The sequence below is a fragment of the Cajanus cajan genome, chromosome 6 (genome assembly GCF_000230855.2).
Source record: "Cajanus cajan strain Asha chromosome 6, NIPB_CcT2T_4, whole genome shotgun sequence".
Lineage (NCBI taxonomy): Eukaryota > Viridiplantae > Streptophyta > Magnoliopsida > Fabales > Fabaceae > Cajanus > Cajanus cajan.
In genome coordinates this window covers 64,476,569-64,494,667 of record NC_138522.1, presented here as the reverse complement: position 1 = coordinate 64,494,667, position 18,099 = coordinate 64,476,569, and the positions used below count along the sequence as shown (strand labels likewise).

The following is an 18,099-nucleotide window of genomic DNA, read 5'->3' as shown; positions in this document are numbered from 1 at the left end:
TTTATTAATAAAATCTTATTTACATTTTTTTTAGTTTTTAATTTTTAGATGTCATGTGACTAAATGTCACATCACTTACGTACGTGTGAAAGTTAAAATTTAATGATTAATATATGTTAATTTGATAAAGAACCAAAATTTCTTATCAATAGTACATTAATTAAAAATAATAAATTTTAATTAATAAAATCAAATATTTAATGCATTTTAAAATTTATAATAATATTTATTATTTTCCATTTTATAAACTAAAAGATTTCTTAAAGATATCACATTCTCCTTATTCAATATTATTATCACATGTAAGAAAATATTACAAGTTTAACCTACAAAAATGTATTCATCGTGGTAGGTAAAACATCAATTATAGAAAAAAATTGGTCAAATAAAGAATGATACTGATTAACACGGCAACACAGTTCCATGTATTTAGAAAATTAAGGGAGATATGCACCAAGAAAAGAGGTGAGATGCACACGAACGGAATAGTTCAAATTTTACCAAATTGGAAAAGATGGTCACAATTTTACACTGCGGCAAAATACACGAACCAAAAGGTAAGTAAGGTGGATCGACAATGATTTTCATAATACTTGGTTTGAATCCCATTATTATAAATATACATTGTAGTACTTCCTGAATTACTGAGCCATAGTCCACAACAATACCTAAATCATTCTGAAGAGCCACTAGCACCATGGCTTCCAGGTTGTCCTTCACTCTCAGTCATAGGCCTCTTTCTTCATGTGCACCAAAATCTCGTGTTCCTGTCTTTTTCTCCTTTCAACCATCTTATAATATTTCAAGGGGTATGTGTCCATCTATGTTTTTTCTTTTAATCGTGTTTTGTTGTTTAAATTCATATTTAATCTGATTTTCTTCGTTTCCAATCGTTTTTGATCTTAATATTTAAAGTTCAACGGGTATATATATATAGTCTCCAAAACGGTTTTAACATTTGAATTTTGTTTTTTTTTTCTCCTTTTTTTGAGGAGATCGTGTCCGATTTTCGATTGCCATCGTGGAAAAAGATATTCCATCTATATTGATATTGTATAGCTTGATTGTCCCTCACCTAACCAAGAAGTCAACCTTTCTATGATGTGAAATGCGTCAAAGAAGACTTCATACTACATGCATCACGAAAAGGAAAATGTACTAATTCACTCTTGTTGACGATTAGTGTTTGAGTCATGGAAATCGGAAATTATTTTATGGTCTTGAATAGTTGTGGTTTTGACTAGATTCATACATCTCAGGATTTAGGAGGAATAAAAAAGGGTAAGAGAAGAGCGATGGAAAAATCATAAAATAATTGGATAAAACTGAGATGGAAGAGAAACTATATGTATGATGATAATTTTCTTTTCGACTAATTTTTATAAAATACATAGTTGAGTTTTTTTATAAATTAATTTTTTTTAACTACGTGTCACATAAAAATTGGCTGAGATAATAAACAAGCAATGATTCTTCACTATGTAATAATTTATCCGAAAGAGGAGAGAGATATGAAGAAAAGAAAATAATAGAGAAGAAATAATACATGTGATAAGAGATATTATTGAAAAATAAAGAGAGATATAAGAAGAAAAGGAAGGGATAATACAAGAAATGTTATGTATAATAACATATAAAAAATTTAAGTATTGATTTTGAATAAAAATTAATAACATATATTTTATGTTATTATAATTTATACCTATATTTTTTAATAATACACAAATATACATTGTATTTATAATGTAGCTAAAAATATTTTTTAATATAAGTATTATATCATTATAAGGTGTATTGTATATCAATATTTTACAGTGGGAAAATGAGATAAAAGAAAAAATGAGTGAGTATTTACGGATTTTCATTATTTTTTACAAATTATTTTATTAAAAGAGTTTTATGCAAATTTTATTAAATAAACACTGATACTAATTAACATCACTGAATAATTTTTATTTGAAATTCATTCAATATAAAGTATGTGGAAAATATATATTACTAGCATTTTTCGTCTTAAATATTTAAACTATAGAGTTTGTATTTATAATAAAATAGGCTTGGTAGAGTAAAATCACCTATTTAACTCATTATTTGAATAAACTACACAAATAGACGCCAATATGTCTTACGGGTTAACATTGGCGTAATAACATTAGACATAGAGGTACGAGAAATATTCACAAGTTTCAATTACATTATATTGGTGACTATTTACTATTAACGTCACTAACTGGTTTTCGATTACAATGTTTTATATTAAACTTTTAAATGTTTATCTATGTTAAATTTTCATTTCTTGTAATTCTACTTAACGTTTGAATTAACAGGTAGCTTAATTGTTTATGTTATCACTTACTTAAAGTTTAATCTCTAAATATTTATTTTCATTTATAATTGATTTTTGTTAATTTTTCTTACCAATAAAACCAATTGATTCATGTACTCATTGAGTTTGGGGAAGGGGGGGATGATTACAGAAAAGAAGACTGAATTGGAGAATATTTGTGGCGACAAAATTTGACTGTTGTAAGCTTAGATATTTAATTCTTGGAAATTAAATTGTTAACACGGGACCGAATTATTCTTCGAACTTGAGTAGAAAACAAGTGTAGTGGTAAGAAAGAAAGATCACGTTTTAACCTTTATTATTGTTTTGGTGAGAAAACATGTAGTGGGAGGTTAATTAGAACAGTAAAACACCACATAATTCCAAATGCGTTTTGATAGAATATCACTTCAAATTTCATATAGGTATTCGTCCTCTTCGATTCACAGAAATCAAGCATCTCAAGGTTTGTGGATTTCAGCCAATACGCTCTCGGGCTCAAGGTAATGTTAATTTTAGTTAGTTTGTTATAGGAGATCCATATGCATATATATTACTATCATTTAATTTAATTAACTCAGTTAGTACTTATATTTTTCCTATACAGTATTAGAATTAATACAATTACTCTATTTAGCAGAATGTGTTGATGAAGTGTCTAAGGATAATTTGGAAGAGGAAGCTCTTCAGAATGTAACGTGTTCTCCCTTTGATTTGTAGCTATCACAAAAGCATTTGGACATCTAATATTTGATTTTTGTAACCGTAATTTTGAAGGTTTTGGTAACAAACGAGATTCAAAAGAAGATAAATGAAATAAAATTGATGTTGGATTCGATGGAAGATGGAGAAATCACGATATCAGCTTATGACACAGCATGGGTTGCTCTAGTGAAAAATGTTGATGATGGAAATTCACCTCAATTCCCATCGTGTCTTGAATGGATTGCGAATAATCAGCTACACGATGGCTCATGGGGAGACGGTGAATCATTCGAAGCACATGATCGCATTCTCAACACGTTAGCTTGTGTTATAGCACTAAGATCGTGGAACATGCATCCTGAGAAGTGTGAGAAGGGTACGTAATGTTACATTCATGAATTTCATTATTGCTTTCTGAAAATTCCTTGTGCCGACTTTGATTTTGTCATTTCTTTTCTACAGTACTTTTAACTCCTCAATCATTTCTTTTCTACAGTACTTTTAACTCGTGATCAAATTAAGTAGACGAGTGAGAAATATAGTGTGACATTAATTTAAAATGTTTCTATTGTGCACACGCATTCATATGTCACAGGAATGACATTCTTTAAGAAAAATTTGTACAAGCTTAAGGACGTGAATGCAGAGCATATGCCTATTGGGTTTGAAGTTGCTTTCCCTTCTCTTCTCGATTTGGCTCGAAGTTTGAATATTGAAGTGCCAGATGACTCTTCTATCTTGAAAGATATTTTAGCAATGAGAGACCTGAAGCTTAAAAAGTATATATTCCTGTAACCCTAACCTTAACACAATATTGATGTTTACTTGGGCCATTTTAGTTATATATATATGAATAATAGTAATTTTGTTATTACTTGACTATAATATTTTACTTAAATATATAGAATACCGAAAGAAGTTCTGCACAAGGTGCCAACAACGCTGCTTCATAGTTTGGAGGGAATGCCAAATTTAGACTGGAATCAGCTTCTAAAGTTGCAGTCACAAGACGGATCATTCTTATTCTCTCCATCCTCCACAGCCTATGCTCTAATGAACACTAAAGATGAAAAAGCTCTCAAATATCTGAACAAAACAGTGAAGAGGTTCAATGGGGGAGGTAATTTTGTCTTGAATAATAATGCTTATTTTATTATACTGTACACAAATTAACTTTGTCATTACAGATTATGAAAGGAATTTTCTAATAAAATAAAAGCTTCATTTTGTTTAACATTTCTTTCTCTTTTAACTCTGTATTTTTCCAATTGAATTGGCGTCACTTAAAACAATTGAATTAACATTTGAGGCAAATAAATGATTACCTACACCTTCAAAATAGATATATAATTTAATACAACTCAAAAAACTTACAACACAATAAGAAAAATAACAATTAAGAAAGATAATTTAATATTTAAAATAGATTTTTTTATTATTAAGATGTCTTTTTTTGTTAGATTGACAACAAAAAGAAGAGAAAAATGAGTTACCTGATCAATCCAATATTCATGTGACAGTATGTATTTAATTATTTACTTATTCATTCATCCATCCAGTTCCAAATGTCTACCCGGTGGATTTGTTTGAACACATATGGGTTCCTGATCGACTCGATCGGCTTGGAATTTCAAGATATTTTCAGTCAGAGATTAAAGATTGTGCGAATTATGTTTCAAGGTACGTAAGATCTAGATGAATTGATCTACAATTGTAAATACTAAAAAGGGTTATCCAGTACTGGTGTGTATATATATATACTTATGAAGGATTTAACAACAAAAAATAATTATTTTTTTTAATTTTAATATATTGAATATTATATTATAATTAAATACTTTCTAATTGGCTAATTAATCACCGGACAAATACAACTTAAAACTTTTCAGGTATTGGAATGAGAAGGGTATTTGCTGGGCAAGGAATTCAGAGGTTCAAGATATAGATGACACAGCAATGGGATTTAGACTCCTAAGGTTGAATGGGCACCAAGTTTCACCCAGTAAGTTTTTTCTAAACTACAAAAGCTAAAATATCTCTTTTCATCTTATATTATTGCTTAGAGAGAGAGAGAGGGATGATTTTCACAAATGACTAAGTATTTTTTATTCTGAATTTGGTAGATGTGTTTGAGAACTTTAAGAAAAATGGCAAGTTCTTCTGCTTTTCTGGGCAGTCAAACCAAGCAGTTACTGGAATGTTTAACCTTTATAGAGCATCTCAAGTGCTATTTCAAGGAGAGAAGATTCTAGAGGATGCCAAGAACTTTTCTTCCAAATTTTTAACTCAGAAACGTGCTGCAAATGAGCTCCTAGATAAATGGATCATAACCAAAGATTTACCAGCCGAGGTGCGTACCAATATCATTACAACTAATTGCCTATTAACTTAGAAAACCAAAAATGAAATAAAAATAAAATCCTACGTACTTTGTTTGTGTGCATGTACTGAGAAAAAACAATAAAACAAAGGATAATGGTATGTGGTTAGAGCTATTTATTTTATTTTCCCAATGTTTTCATTTTTACTTAAGCCAATTAACATTACAGGTGGGTTACGCGCTGGACGTGCCCTGGTATGCCAGCTTACCTAGACTGGAGACAAGATTTTACTTTGAACAATATGGTGGTAGCAGTGATGTTTGGATTGGCAAGACCCTTTACAGGTACCACTCTTTTAAATTTATGATACTAATAGAGGAAATTATATATCGACACTTTTCTGAATTTTAGTAAGGTTATATATATTTATAACTATTTTTTTTTAAAAACGAGACGCAATAAAATTATTTTTTTTATCAATTTAAAATATTTAATATAATGTATACAAAATGTTAATAGAATATATTTAAATAACTAAAATGTTAATATGGTTACTGTACCAAAACTGGTTATATAATTCGTTGCATAAATAATTTATTTTCTTAGCTAATAACTCAAGATTTTCACATAGATAGGTTATAGTTGTATTAAAACTTCGATGTATTTCTAATGATATAAAATTGTTCATATATCTTCAGCTAATAACTTAAATACCCGAGATATATATAGTTAAGTCATAATAAATCTAGTTATCATTCTCCTTAACAGGATGCCGTACGTGAACAATGATGTTTATGTAGAGCTGGCAAAACTGGATTACAGCAACTGTCAAAAAGTGCATCTTGCAGAATGGGAAAAGATCCAAAGGTAACCCAGAAAAAAATGCTCTAATAATTTGACAAAAGCAACATCCAAATGAATTCCAATATTTGTAATATATTAATGACATGTCACTCATGTGCATATTAGGTGGTACTCGGAAGCAGAACTAGAGGGGTTTGGATTGAGCAAACAAAGTCTCCTATTTGCTTATTTCATAGCAGCAGCCAACATATTTGAGCCTGAAAGGTCTCGAGAGAGACTTGCATGGGCTGTAACAGCAGCATTGGTCGAGACACTGAGGTCCTACATAAAGGATGGAGAAACTAGTAGTGCTTTTGTAGATTCGTTCAACAGCAACATTAATGGACGAAACAACTCAAACAACAAGTAATTAAATTAACATGTCATATTCGTTGTTTGTCCTATCACACAATTATTGATTCATCATGTGTTTAATACGAGGTTCCTTATAGTTGCGCATAAATTTGTGCTTGTTGGAAGATGATACTTGTATATGGAAAAATGAAAACGCTGATGCAACAAATGTTGTGTTGCAGGCAATTGAACAAGAGAGAGGAGAAACTTCTGGAGATCTTGCTGAAAAATCTTGATTACCTTGAGCTCGAAATGTTTCCGAGTCGTTCTCAGGAATTCTCCCATTATTTGTATAAAGTGGTGAGTGGAAACCCTTTTGAGCTTTGCAAATTTCCATGCACTTCTGACAAGCACAGTCAAAACAGTTTCAGTTATAGCAAAGAGTAAATTGCATGCCCTATGCACCATAACGTAGACACTATTTTTACTTTTTTATATTATAAATTTATTAATTTTTAATCTTAAAAGTTTTATCAAAAATATTTTCTTACGTGGATAAAAATTATAAAGATAAATATAAAACAGAAAATATTTTCTTAAATGAAACAAATACTTAAAAATTTCCGGCTAAAAGTGATTATTATTTGTAATGATCAGTGGCAAAGCTGGCTTTCAAGTTGGCAAAATGAAGGGAACAGCTTCGGAAGAGAAGCTGAGCTGATTGTGAAAATCACAAATGGAATTGCTGGTCATTGGTCAGAAGAACTAGAGCTCAATCCACAGTACCAGAGGTTGATGGAAGTCACTAACAGAGTCTGCCAAGGGCTTCGCAATTATCAAAGCAGCAAGGTCAGTTACAAAGACAATAGTGTGGTATATATTAATCAATCGTTTATTCAATAAAGTTTATATCATTATAAAAATGTTACAAGACATTTTTATATATTTAAATAAGATGTGTACAAGCCCTTCTAAAATTATGCCTAGAATAATTTACAGATCCTGAATTCTGCGTTTCTGTTATTATTGTCAGGCACATGATAGTGGCAAAGACAACTTGAGTACAACCAGCGTTACTACCCCTCAAATAGAATCAGACATGCAAGAACTTGTGGAATTGGTGCTCCAAAATTCCTCAGATTGCGTGCACTCCAGTGTCAAGAATTCATTCTTCATGGTGGCGAAGGGCTTTTATTATTCAGCATATTTTGATCCAGAGACCATAAACTCTCATATTGAGAAGGTTCTCTTTCAAAAAGTGATGTAAATCACTAATAGAACAATTGTCACCGTTCTCGATAATATTTTCCTTTTTTTTTTCTCCAGTTGGGATAAGTGCTAAATTGGCAATTATATTGTTATTTTATAAACTGAGAATGCAATAAAATCAAAGGGAAAAGGAATCCAGCGTGGCAAATTTTATCAGATGCTGAAATTTTTTATTTGATTTTGAGCTTGTCACATCAAAGTGGGATATGTTTCTCAATGTAGTGTACTTGCCCCTTCATCTTCAAGAATCTCCGTACCATTACTAACTAAGAAATCGTTAATACTTAATAGGACAGATCATTGTAATAACTCCTTTGAGAGAAGGGAATTATCTCTTAACGGGGATTCAAAATTTCATTTCTTCAACGAAGATAATTATTCTAGAAACAAGATAACATTTTAATGAATTTATACTTTATATAAAGAAAATACCTTCCTTTGATTGTTACATTTTTTTATACTAGTGAAAAAAACACTTTTAAAATCGGTCGTTTTTAATTTTTAAAATCGGTTCTCTGACCGATTTTAAAAGAACCGATTTTGAAAAGTGGGACTTTTAACACCGGTTGCTGACCGATTTTAAAAGTCTCACTTTTAAAATCGGTCATACCATGACCGATGTTAAAAATGACACTTTTAAAGTCGGTCATGGCATGACCGATTTTAAAAGTCCTACTTTTAACATCGGTCATGGCATGACCGATTTTAAAAGTTGTTAATTTTTTTTAAATATTTGACTTATTTTAGGAGGATCCCTAAACAAAACCTGTAAATTAATAAAATACCAGACAATTCATATATTTTTAATATACTAAATTACATACAAATAACAATAGTTGGTAAATGTCAACCATATATGTAATCAAAGTAACTTACAAATTATGTACATCCTAAACTACAAAATGAGTAAAACTATAATCATAACTCGTAAATCCTCTCTAACAATTCACTTTCATAACCAAAAACATGGAAGGTAAAAGAAAAGAGAAAATGAAGAATTGAGGAGTTGAAGAAGAGGAAGAAACAATGTAAGAGAGAAATAGAGAGAATAAAAGCAAAGCATGAAATAATAAAAAGAATAAAAAAATAATAACTTACCTTTCAAAGTAGATTGCAAAGGGGAGAATACAAATGGCAGCAACCGTATGACGATATGAAACGATAGCAAAGATGAAAGAGCCTTTAACTAGTATGGCCTTTGATAATAGCTGCATCCCACTAATAAAAACTTGCACTAATATCATGCTCCATAGAACCTTCGATGATGAGAGCCATTATTTCAAAGTTCTCCTAGTTTTCATTTCTCTATGCGTTTCACTTATTTTTATCATCTACCATGCATCTAAGGAAAAGAAAGAAACAAGCGCATTATAACAAGGTAGAAGACACAAATATACTTAACAAAGATGTGTAGGTATATGTGAAGTTATAACACTAGTGAAACTCTAAAATTAAGTGCTAATGAAAACTTATAAGGTAAATGAAATATGGTGACACATGCGCGCATTAAGGCAAAACTATTATGTTAGGAAACTCTCAGTTTCAACTTGCCAATGGTTTCTCCCATGTTGCCACCGTATTATTTCGTTATTTCCGGGCGAACTTTGAGTGTCTGGAATGACCCTGGAACGGCCCCAGAACGGGCTGTTCTGCAAGCAGAACGGCCTGTACTGTAACGACCCGGCTGGTCACTACACACGGTATAGCACACTAAAACACCAGACAGATAGAACAAGTATATAAATATAGGATCTAGAATATATAAATATACAAGATTCCAGTCTGACTAGAGTTAAAGTGTACCAAGGAAAATTACAACCAAATGCTACTATCCCAAGTAGCTACAAGCAAAATATCCACACAAGCAAATTAGCTCCAAAGTCCGCCGGAGACTCATCCCAAGAAGCCCACCTATTCCTGCTCTACTCCCATACATAGTATGATCATCGCAGTTCCAACCACATGGAAAACATGCAAGGGTAAGCTAGTATTCTTTTAAAAAAAAAAATCATACTAGCAAAGGATTAGCAATGTAAATAAATTCATCGTTATAATTATCAACACATCTGCACAGCTTATATTGCTCAACAACATCAGCACCATAATGCGGTTATATCAACACTGCTTAGTAGCAGCAACAGCACCACTCTAGTGGCTATAACGGCACCGACTTAGCGGCAACAACAACACCACTCTAGTGGCTATAACAACACCGACTTAGCGGCAACAACAGCACCACTCTAGTGGCTATAACAACACCGACTTAGCGGCAACAACAGCACCACTCTAGTGGCTATAACAACACCGACTTAGCGGTAACAACAGCACCACTCTAGTGGCTATAACAACACCGACTTAGCGGCAACAACAACACCACTCTAGTGGCTATAACAACACCGACTTAGCGGCAACAACAGCACCAACAACACCACCTCAAGTGGGTATAATCAGCATACAGCTCAGCATTATATAGTACAACAAATCAGCATACAACACAGCTAAGTAGTATTCAACACAACTTACTACTCATAACTCAGTTCAACATCCTTATAGTACAATACTGTTAAAAATCAACATATAATTCAGCTCGACTCAACAACAAAATTTGACACAGTTCAAAAATATTCATTTATTATTAATCATAAAAAAATTAATAATTTCAAAAACTAACTTCCCTTACTTGGATAATCCTGAACCGAAATTTGAGCAGAACCTCCTCCTCTTTCTCCTCTTTTCTTTATTCTGACAGAACCACCTCTACCGGATTCCTCTTCCTCTTTCTCCCCCTTTCCTTTCCTCCCTCTTTCTCTAAGGATTTTCTCTTCCCAAGGTATGAATTTTCGTAACTCCCCAAGCCCCTATTTATAGCAATTCTGGCTCCTCTACCCGGTACGGCCGTTCCAAAAAGCGGAACGCCCGTTCTGGGCTCGAAAAAGCTACGCAAATTTTTGAACTGGAACGGCCCGTTCCAAATACGGAACGGCCCGTTCCCAATTTCCAGCAGAACGGCCCGTACTCCTTTTGAAACGGCCTGTTCTCCCTTTAGAACGGCCCGTTTCACAATCAGAACGGCCCGTTCTCCTTGTCGGAACGGCCGTTCTGAGCCCGTTCTAACTCAAGATTTTTAGTTAAATTTTAAAGCTTGGAACGGCCCGTTTTGCTTTTGGAACGGCCCGTTCCAAGTTACCAAAACACCCTTCAAACTTTTTGAAAATTGCGAAAATGCCATCAATAATTACAATAATACCCCTATACCTTTATAAAATTCACGAAAATGCCATTTTAATAATAAATAATAATAATAAATAAAAAAATAAGGTATTACAATTCTCCCCAACAACAAAAATTTTCGTCCTCGAAAATTCACTTACTTAGAAGAGATATGGGTACTGTTCGCTGAACTGACTTTCTACTTCCCAAGTTGCCTCACCCGTAGTTGCATCCCAAAGAATTTTCACCAATTTTATGGACTTGCCACGAAGCTCCTTCAACTTATGATCAATTATAGCTACCGGTTTCTTTTCATAAGTCAGATTCTCCTTCACCTGCACCTCATCCATCTCCACCACATGACTCGGGTCATGAACATACTTCCTCAGCTGGGACACATGAAATACATCGTGTAGGTTTGAAAGAGACGGTGGCAAAGCCAACCGATAAGCAACCGGACCCACACGCTGTATTATCTGATAGGGACCCACGAATCTTGGTGTTAACTTCCGAGTCTTCAGCGCTCTACCCACACCAGAAGTCGGAGTCACCTTCAGAAACACATGTTCCCCCTCAGCAAATTCTAAAGGCTTACGCCTTTTGTCAGCATATGATTTCTGCCTACTCTGAGCAGTCCTCATTTTCTCCTGAATCATCTTCACCTTCTCAGTAGTCTGTAGGATCAACTCCGGTCCCACAACCACTGACTCACCATCCTGATACCAGCACAGAGGAGTCCTACATCTCCTGCCATATAAGGCTTCAAACGGCGCCATCCAAATACTAGCATGGAAACTGTTGTTGTAAGTAAACTCCACAAGCGGTAATACTTCCTCCCAACTACCCAAGTGATCTAACATACAAGCCCTCAGCAGATCCTCCAAGGACTGGATTGTCCTCTCTGACTGACCATCCGTCTGTGGATGATAAGCAGAACTCAGCTTCAGCTTTGTGCCTAAAGCTCGGTGTAGACTCTGCCAGAATCTGGAAGTGAACCTCGGATCTCGGTCGGAAATAATACTGGAAGGCACCCCGTGCAACCGAACTATCTCCCTTATATACAACTGCGTCAGCTTCTCTAAGGACCACTTGATATTGACAGGCAAGAAATGCGCACACTTGGTCAACCGATCAACAATCACCCAGATAGCATCACTATTCCTAGATGACCTAGGCAACCCCACGATGAAATCCATAGTAATGCTATCCCATTTCCACTCGGGAGTCTCAATCTGTTGCATTAACCCACTAGGCTTTTGATGTTCAACCTTTGCCTTCTGACAGGTTAAACAGGCCGCCACATACTCAGCTATCTCTCTCTTCATACCAGACCACCAGAAAGTCTTCTTGAGGTCTTGGTACATCTTAGTCATACCTGGATGTATGCTAAGTTTGCTCTTGTGATCTTCCTCTAGCACAACTCTCCTTAGCTCAGCATCCTGAGGTAGGCAAATCCTGCCTCTGAACCTTAAGATCCCATCCTCTCCCAGCTCAAAGCCTACAGCTTTATCGGTACCCAACATCCCAAGAAGCTTCACCAGTTCGGTGTCTTGCAACTGCTTAAGTCCAACTTGCCTCAAGAACTCATTAGTTATGGTAACTGCCCCACAACTAATGTGATCCTGAGCTAACTCCACACAGAGATTCAAATCTCTGAACTTCTCAACCAACTCCAGCTCTCTAATCATCATACTTGTCATATGGATGGATTTCCTACTCAGCGCATCTGCCACCACATTGGCCTTGCCTGGATGATACATCAACTGAAAATCAAAATCCTTCAGAAACTCCATCCATCGCCTCTGTCTCATGTTCAGCTCCTTCTGATCAAACAGATACTTCAGACTTTTGTGATTACTGAAGACACTGAATCGAGCTCCATACAAGTAATGCCTCCAAGTCTTTAAGGCAAACACCACAGCTGCTAACTCCAGATCATGAGTGGGATAGTTCCTCTCATGAGTCTTCAGTTGCCTTGAAGCATACGCCACCACTTTCCCGTTTTGCATCAACACACACCCCAGACCCTGATGAGAAGCATCACAGTACACATCAAAAGGCTCACCAGAATTCGGTAACACCAACACAGGAGAAGTAGTCAACCTTCTCTTCAACTCCTCAAAGCTCCGTTCACAGGCATCTGTCCAAATAAACGGCTGCTCCTTCCTCGTCAACTGGGTCAGAGGCGCTACTATCCTAGAGAACCCTTCAATGAACCTCCGATAGTAACCCGCTAAGCCCACAAAGCTCCGTATATCCGTGACAGTCCTCGGGCGTTCCCACTGCAATACCGACTCCACCTTAGCCGGATCAACAGCAATCCCCTTAGCTGAAATCACGTGGCCCAAGAACTTCACCTCATCCAACCAGAACTCACATTTTGAAAGCTTAGCATACAATTGCTTCGCTTTCAAAATCTCCAACACTGTCCTCAAGTGCTCTCCATGTTCCTCCGGGGTCCTTGAATAAACTAAGATATCATCAATAAACACTACCACGAATTTATCCAAGAACGGCCGGAAGATTCTGTTCATGTAGTCCATGAACACAGCGGGGGCGTTGGTCACACCGAACGGCATCACAACATATTCATAGTGACCATACCTAGTCCTGAAAGCAGTCTTCGGTATGTCACCCTCCTTCACCCTAATCTGGTGATATCCTGACCTCAAGTCAATCTTAGAAAACACCGTCGCGCCCCTCAATTGATCCATTAAGTCATCTATCCGGGGAAGTGGATATTTGTTCTTAATGGTCAATTTGTTCAGCTGCCTGTAATCAACACACAGTCGACTACCCCCATCCTTCTTCTTTACCAACAACACAGGAGCACCCCACGGCGAAACACTCGGTCGCACCAACTGCTTTTCCAATAAGTCCTCCAACTGATCTTTCAGCTCAGCCAGCTCAGCAGGAGCCATCCTATAGGGAGCTACTGACACTGGTCCCGCACTTGGAACCAGGTCAATGCTGAACTCCATCTCCCTAACAGGAGGCAACCCAGGCACCTCGTCAGGGAACACCTCGGCATACTCCTTCACCACATCGATACCAGCTAAGATCCTCTCGGTCTCCACACTCGTGGTAGCAAGCAGAAGACAGCACTCTGCCCCATCCCTCAGCAAGGACTCAGCTTGAATAGCTGAGATCAACAGCTCATCCTCCTCTTGAGGGAAGATTAACCGCCTATTGGCACAGTCTATAAGGATGCGATTGGCAGACAACCAATCCATCCCTAAGATTATGTCAATATCCACCAAAGGTAAACAAATCAAGTTCACCTTGTACTTCTTCTCATCCACCACAACTGGACAACCCACGCACAATTCAGAAGCAATCACAGAAGTAGAAGCGGGCGTCGACACAAGTAGTCTCAACCCCAACTCACACACAGGCACACCCAACAAAGCAGCACATGCATATGATATAAATGAATGCGTAGCACCAGAGTCAAATAGAATCATCACATCCTTACCAGCGGCCTTGCCCTTCCCCTTCACAAGATCAGAAGAAGTCGAAGCCTCAGCACCCGTCAAAGCAAATACCCTACCAGCAGTAGTAGGTCTGTCACCCCTCTGTGTATCAGCTCTCTGTGCACCACTCCTCTGAGTATCAGCCCTCTGTACATTACTCCTCTGAGTGCTCCTCTCTGGTCTATCCCCCGTAGGACAATTTGCCGATTCGTGGCCCATCTGATGACATCTGAAGCAACGGTTCTCCGTGTGCGGACAGTCCCTGATAAAGTGGGGCCCAGCACACCTGAAACATCTCAGAGTGGCACCTCCACTCTGTCTATCTCCACTAGCAGCACTGAAAGATTGCCTATAAACAGAACCCCCTCGCTGTGGTTGGGGCCTGTCATATGGTTTCCTCTGACTCTCACCCTTCTTGGACCCATATGGTCCCCCAATAGTCCTTACAGTACGGTTGCCACCTTCCAACTGTTCAACCACCTTCGCCTTCTCCACTAAGGCTGGGAACTCCGTGATGGCCATAGGCACCACCATCCTCTTCAGCTCATATCTCAATCCATCTGCAAATTTCCTGCATTTCCAAGCCTCAGGCATAACCTGCGAATAAAAACGGGCCAGGTGCTCGAATTTTATCGCATACTCAGAAACTGTCATCCCACCCTGATGCAGTCGCATAAATTCAACCTCCTTGGCGTGCCTTACACTGTCAGGAAAGTATTTCTCCATGAACACTGTCCTGAAACACTCCCAGTCAACGGTAACTCCTCTAGCAACAAGCATCTGATAGGTGCCTCTCCACCAATGCTCAGCCTCTCCCACAAGCATGTACACAGCATATGCTAACCTCTTCTCTGGAGGACATCCCAGTACGGTAAAGATCTTCTCTAATTCACGGATCCAGCGGTCAGCTACCTCTGAATCCCCATCTCCAGTAAACTGTGGAGGGTTACACTTTCGGAACTCAGCAAGATCCCGGCTCTCCTGTGACCCTGCAGGTCTTGCTGCACTAACTGCAGCTCTCTCAACCTCCATCCTAGCAAAATAGGTATTTTGTTGTTGCATAGCCATGGCCAACATCTCGAGGGCACGGGCTATCTGCTCATTTGTCCTAGTCATCTTCTACAAAGATAACAACTTCTTTAGTAAACAGTAACTAAGCCACACAAAATCAATAGCACAACAAATCACCACAACAATTTCAGTACAGCAGACATCACAGCAAAACAACACAGCACAGAGCTAACACAGCAAAAAGCCTAAAGGAACTACCCCCAAAGAGTGTCCACTAGACTCTAACTGCTCTGATACCATTAAGTGTAACGACCCGGCTGGTCACTACACACGGTATAGCACACTAAAACACCAGACAGATAGAACAAGTATATAAATATAGGATCTAGAATATATAAATATACAAGATTCCAGTCTGACTAGAGTTAAAGTGTACCAAGGAAAATTACAACCAAATGCTACTATCCCAAGTAGCTACAAGCAAAATATCCACACAAGCAAATTAGCTCCAAAGTCCGCCGGAGACTCATCCCAAGAAGCCCACCTATTCCTGCTCTACTCCCATACATAGTATGATCATCGCAGTTCCAACCACATGGAAAACATGCAAGGGTAAGCTAGTATTCTTTTAAAAAAAAAAATCATACTAGCAAAGGATTAGCAATGTAAATAAATTCATCGTTATAATTATCAACACATCTGCACAGCTTATATTGCTCAACAACATCAGCACCATAATGCGGTTATATCAACACTGCTTAGTAGCAGCAACAGCACCACTCTAGTGGCTATAACGGCACCGACTTAGCGGCAACAACAACACCACTCTAGTGGCTATAACAACACCGACTTAGCGGCAACAACAGCACCACTCTAGTGGCTATAACAACACCGACTTAGCGGCAACAACAGCACCACTCTAGTGGCTATAACAACACCGACTTAGCGGTAACAACAGCACCACTCTAGTGGCTATAACAACACCGACTTAGCGGCAACAACAACACCACTCTAGTGGCTATAACAACACCGACTTAGCGGCAACAACAGCACCAACAACACCACCTCAAGTGGGTATAATCAGCATACAGCTCAGCATTATATAGTACAACAAATCAGCATACAACACAGCTAAGTAGTATTCAACACAACTTACTACTCATAACTCAGTTCAACATCCTTATAGTACAATACTGTTAAAAATCAACATATAATTCAGCTCGACTCAACAACAAAATTTGACACAGTTCAAAAATATTCATTTATTATTAATCATAAAAAAATTAATAATTTCAAAAACTAACTTCCCTTACTTGGATAATCCTGAACCGAAATTTGAGCAGAACCTCCTCCTCTTTCTCCTCTTTTCTTTATTCTGACAGAACCACCTCTACCGGATTCCTCTTCCTCTTTCTCCCCCTTTCCTTTCCTCCCTCTTTCTCTAAGGATTTTCTCTTCCCAAGGTATGAATTTTCGTAACTCCCCAAGCCCCTATTTATAGCAATTCTGGCTCCTCTACCCGGTACGGCCGTTCCAAAAAGCGGAACGCCCGTTCTGGGCTCGAAAAAGCTACGCAAATTTTTGAACTGGAACGGCCCGTTCCAAATACGGAACGGCCCGTTCCCAATTTCCAGCAGAACGGCCCGTACTCCTTTTGAAACGGCCTGTTCTCCCTTTAGAACGGCCCGTTTCACAATCAGAACGGCCCGTTCTCCTTGTCGGAACGGCCGTTCTGAGCCCGTTCTAACTCAAGATTTTTAGTTAAATTTTAAAGCTTGGAACGGCCCGTTTTGCTTTTGGAACGGCCCGTTCCAAGTTACCAAAACACCCTTCAAACTTTTTGAAAATTGCGAAAATGCCATCAATAATTACAATAATACCCCTATACCTTTATAAAATTCACGAAAATGCCATTTTAATAATAAATAATAATAATAAATAAAAAAATAAGGTATTACATGTACTGCTTGCAGAACGGCTCGTTCTGCAAGCAGTACAGGCCGTTCTGCTTGCAGTACAGGCCATTTTGAGGCCGTTCCAGACTCAAAGTTCGCCCAAAAATAACGAAATAATACGCATGAGACGAGAATGTTACCTCAATGTTGTATTCGTCCCAGAAAATGAGAAGCTGCACACTTCAGATGAGAGTCCGAGAGAGTAAGGAGAAGAATATATATGATATTGAAGCAAAATAGAAGAGAATGGAGCAATGGAAGCAGAGATAATGTAATTAACTTTCTGTTACTACTTTTAAAATCGGTTGTTCAATAACCGATTTTAAAAGTAATATATTTAAAATCGGCTACTCAATACTTTTAAAATCGGCTGTTTGGAGCCGATTTTAAAAGTCTCACTTTTAAAATCGGCTGTTCAAGAGCCAATTTTAAAAGTAGCGTCAGAGACTTTTAAAATCGGTCATAACGTAGTCGATTTTAAAAGTAATGTCATTATTTACAAAATTGTCACCGCGTCACTTTTAAATTCGGCTGCCTAATGACCGATTTTAAAACCTCGATTTTAAAAGCCATTTTTGTACTAGTGTTATATATATTTATACTTCTTTATTATATATATTTTTCACTATTGTATATTGGGGGAATATTGAGCATTGATTTGTTTAGGGTTTATGGATGGGTGGTATTCGTTG

General features: G+C 37.0%; 2 protein-coding genes across 2 annotated transcripts; one reads left to right on the top strand and one right to left on the bottom strand.

The window, feature by feature from the left end:
• The first annotated feature begins 208 nt into the window (after positions 1 to 208).
• On the top strand, positions 209 to 7,930 carry LOC109797402 (ent-copalyl diphosphate synthase 1). The gene is made up of 15 exons (XM_020357434.3): positions 209 to 809; positions 2,752 to 2,829; positions 2,967 to 3,019; positions 3,104 to 3,407; positions 3,627 to 3,810; positions 3,937 to 4,151; positions 4,591 to 4,711; positions 4,921 to 5,033; positions 5,155 to 5,381; positions 5,581 to 5,696; positions 6,121 to 6,219; positions 6,322 to 6,561; positions 6,732 to 6,849; positions 7,147 to 7,338; positions 7,523 to 7,930. The coding sequence occupies exons 1-15, from the start codon at positions 698 to 700 to the stop codon at positions 7,754 to 7,756; spliced, it is 2,406 nt and encodes an 801-aa protein (XP_020213023.1). The 5' UTR covers positions 209 to 697; the 3' UTR covers positions 7,757 to 7,930.
• A 4,544-nt stretch (positions 7,931 to 12,474) lies between these two features.
• On the bottom strand, positions 12,475 to 17,398 carry LOC145958816 (uncharacterized). Its single transcript, XM_083076363.1, has 3 exons — positions 16,766 to 17,398; positions 12,827 to 15,560; positions 12,475 to 12,524 (listed from the first exon to the last, which is right to left on the bottom strand). The coding sequence occupies exons 2-3, from the start codon at positions 15,555 to 15,557 to the stop codon at positions 12,475 to 12,477; spliced, it is 2,781 nt and encodes a 926-aa protein (XP_082932489.1). The 5' UTR covers positions 15,558 to 15,560; positions 16,766 to 17,398.
• Between the last annotated feature and the right edge of the window lie 701 nt (positions 17,399 to 18,099).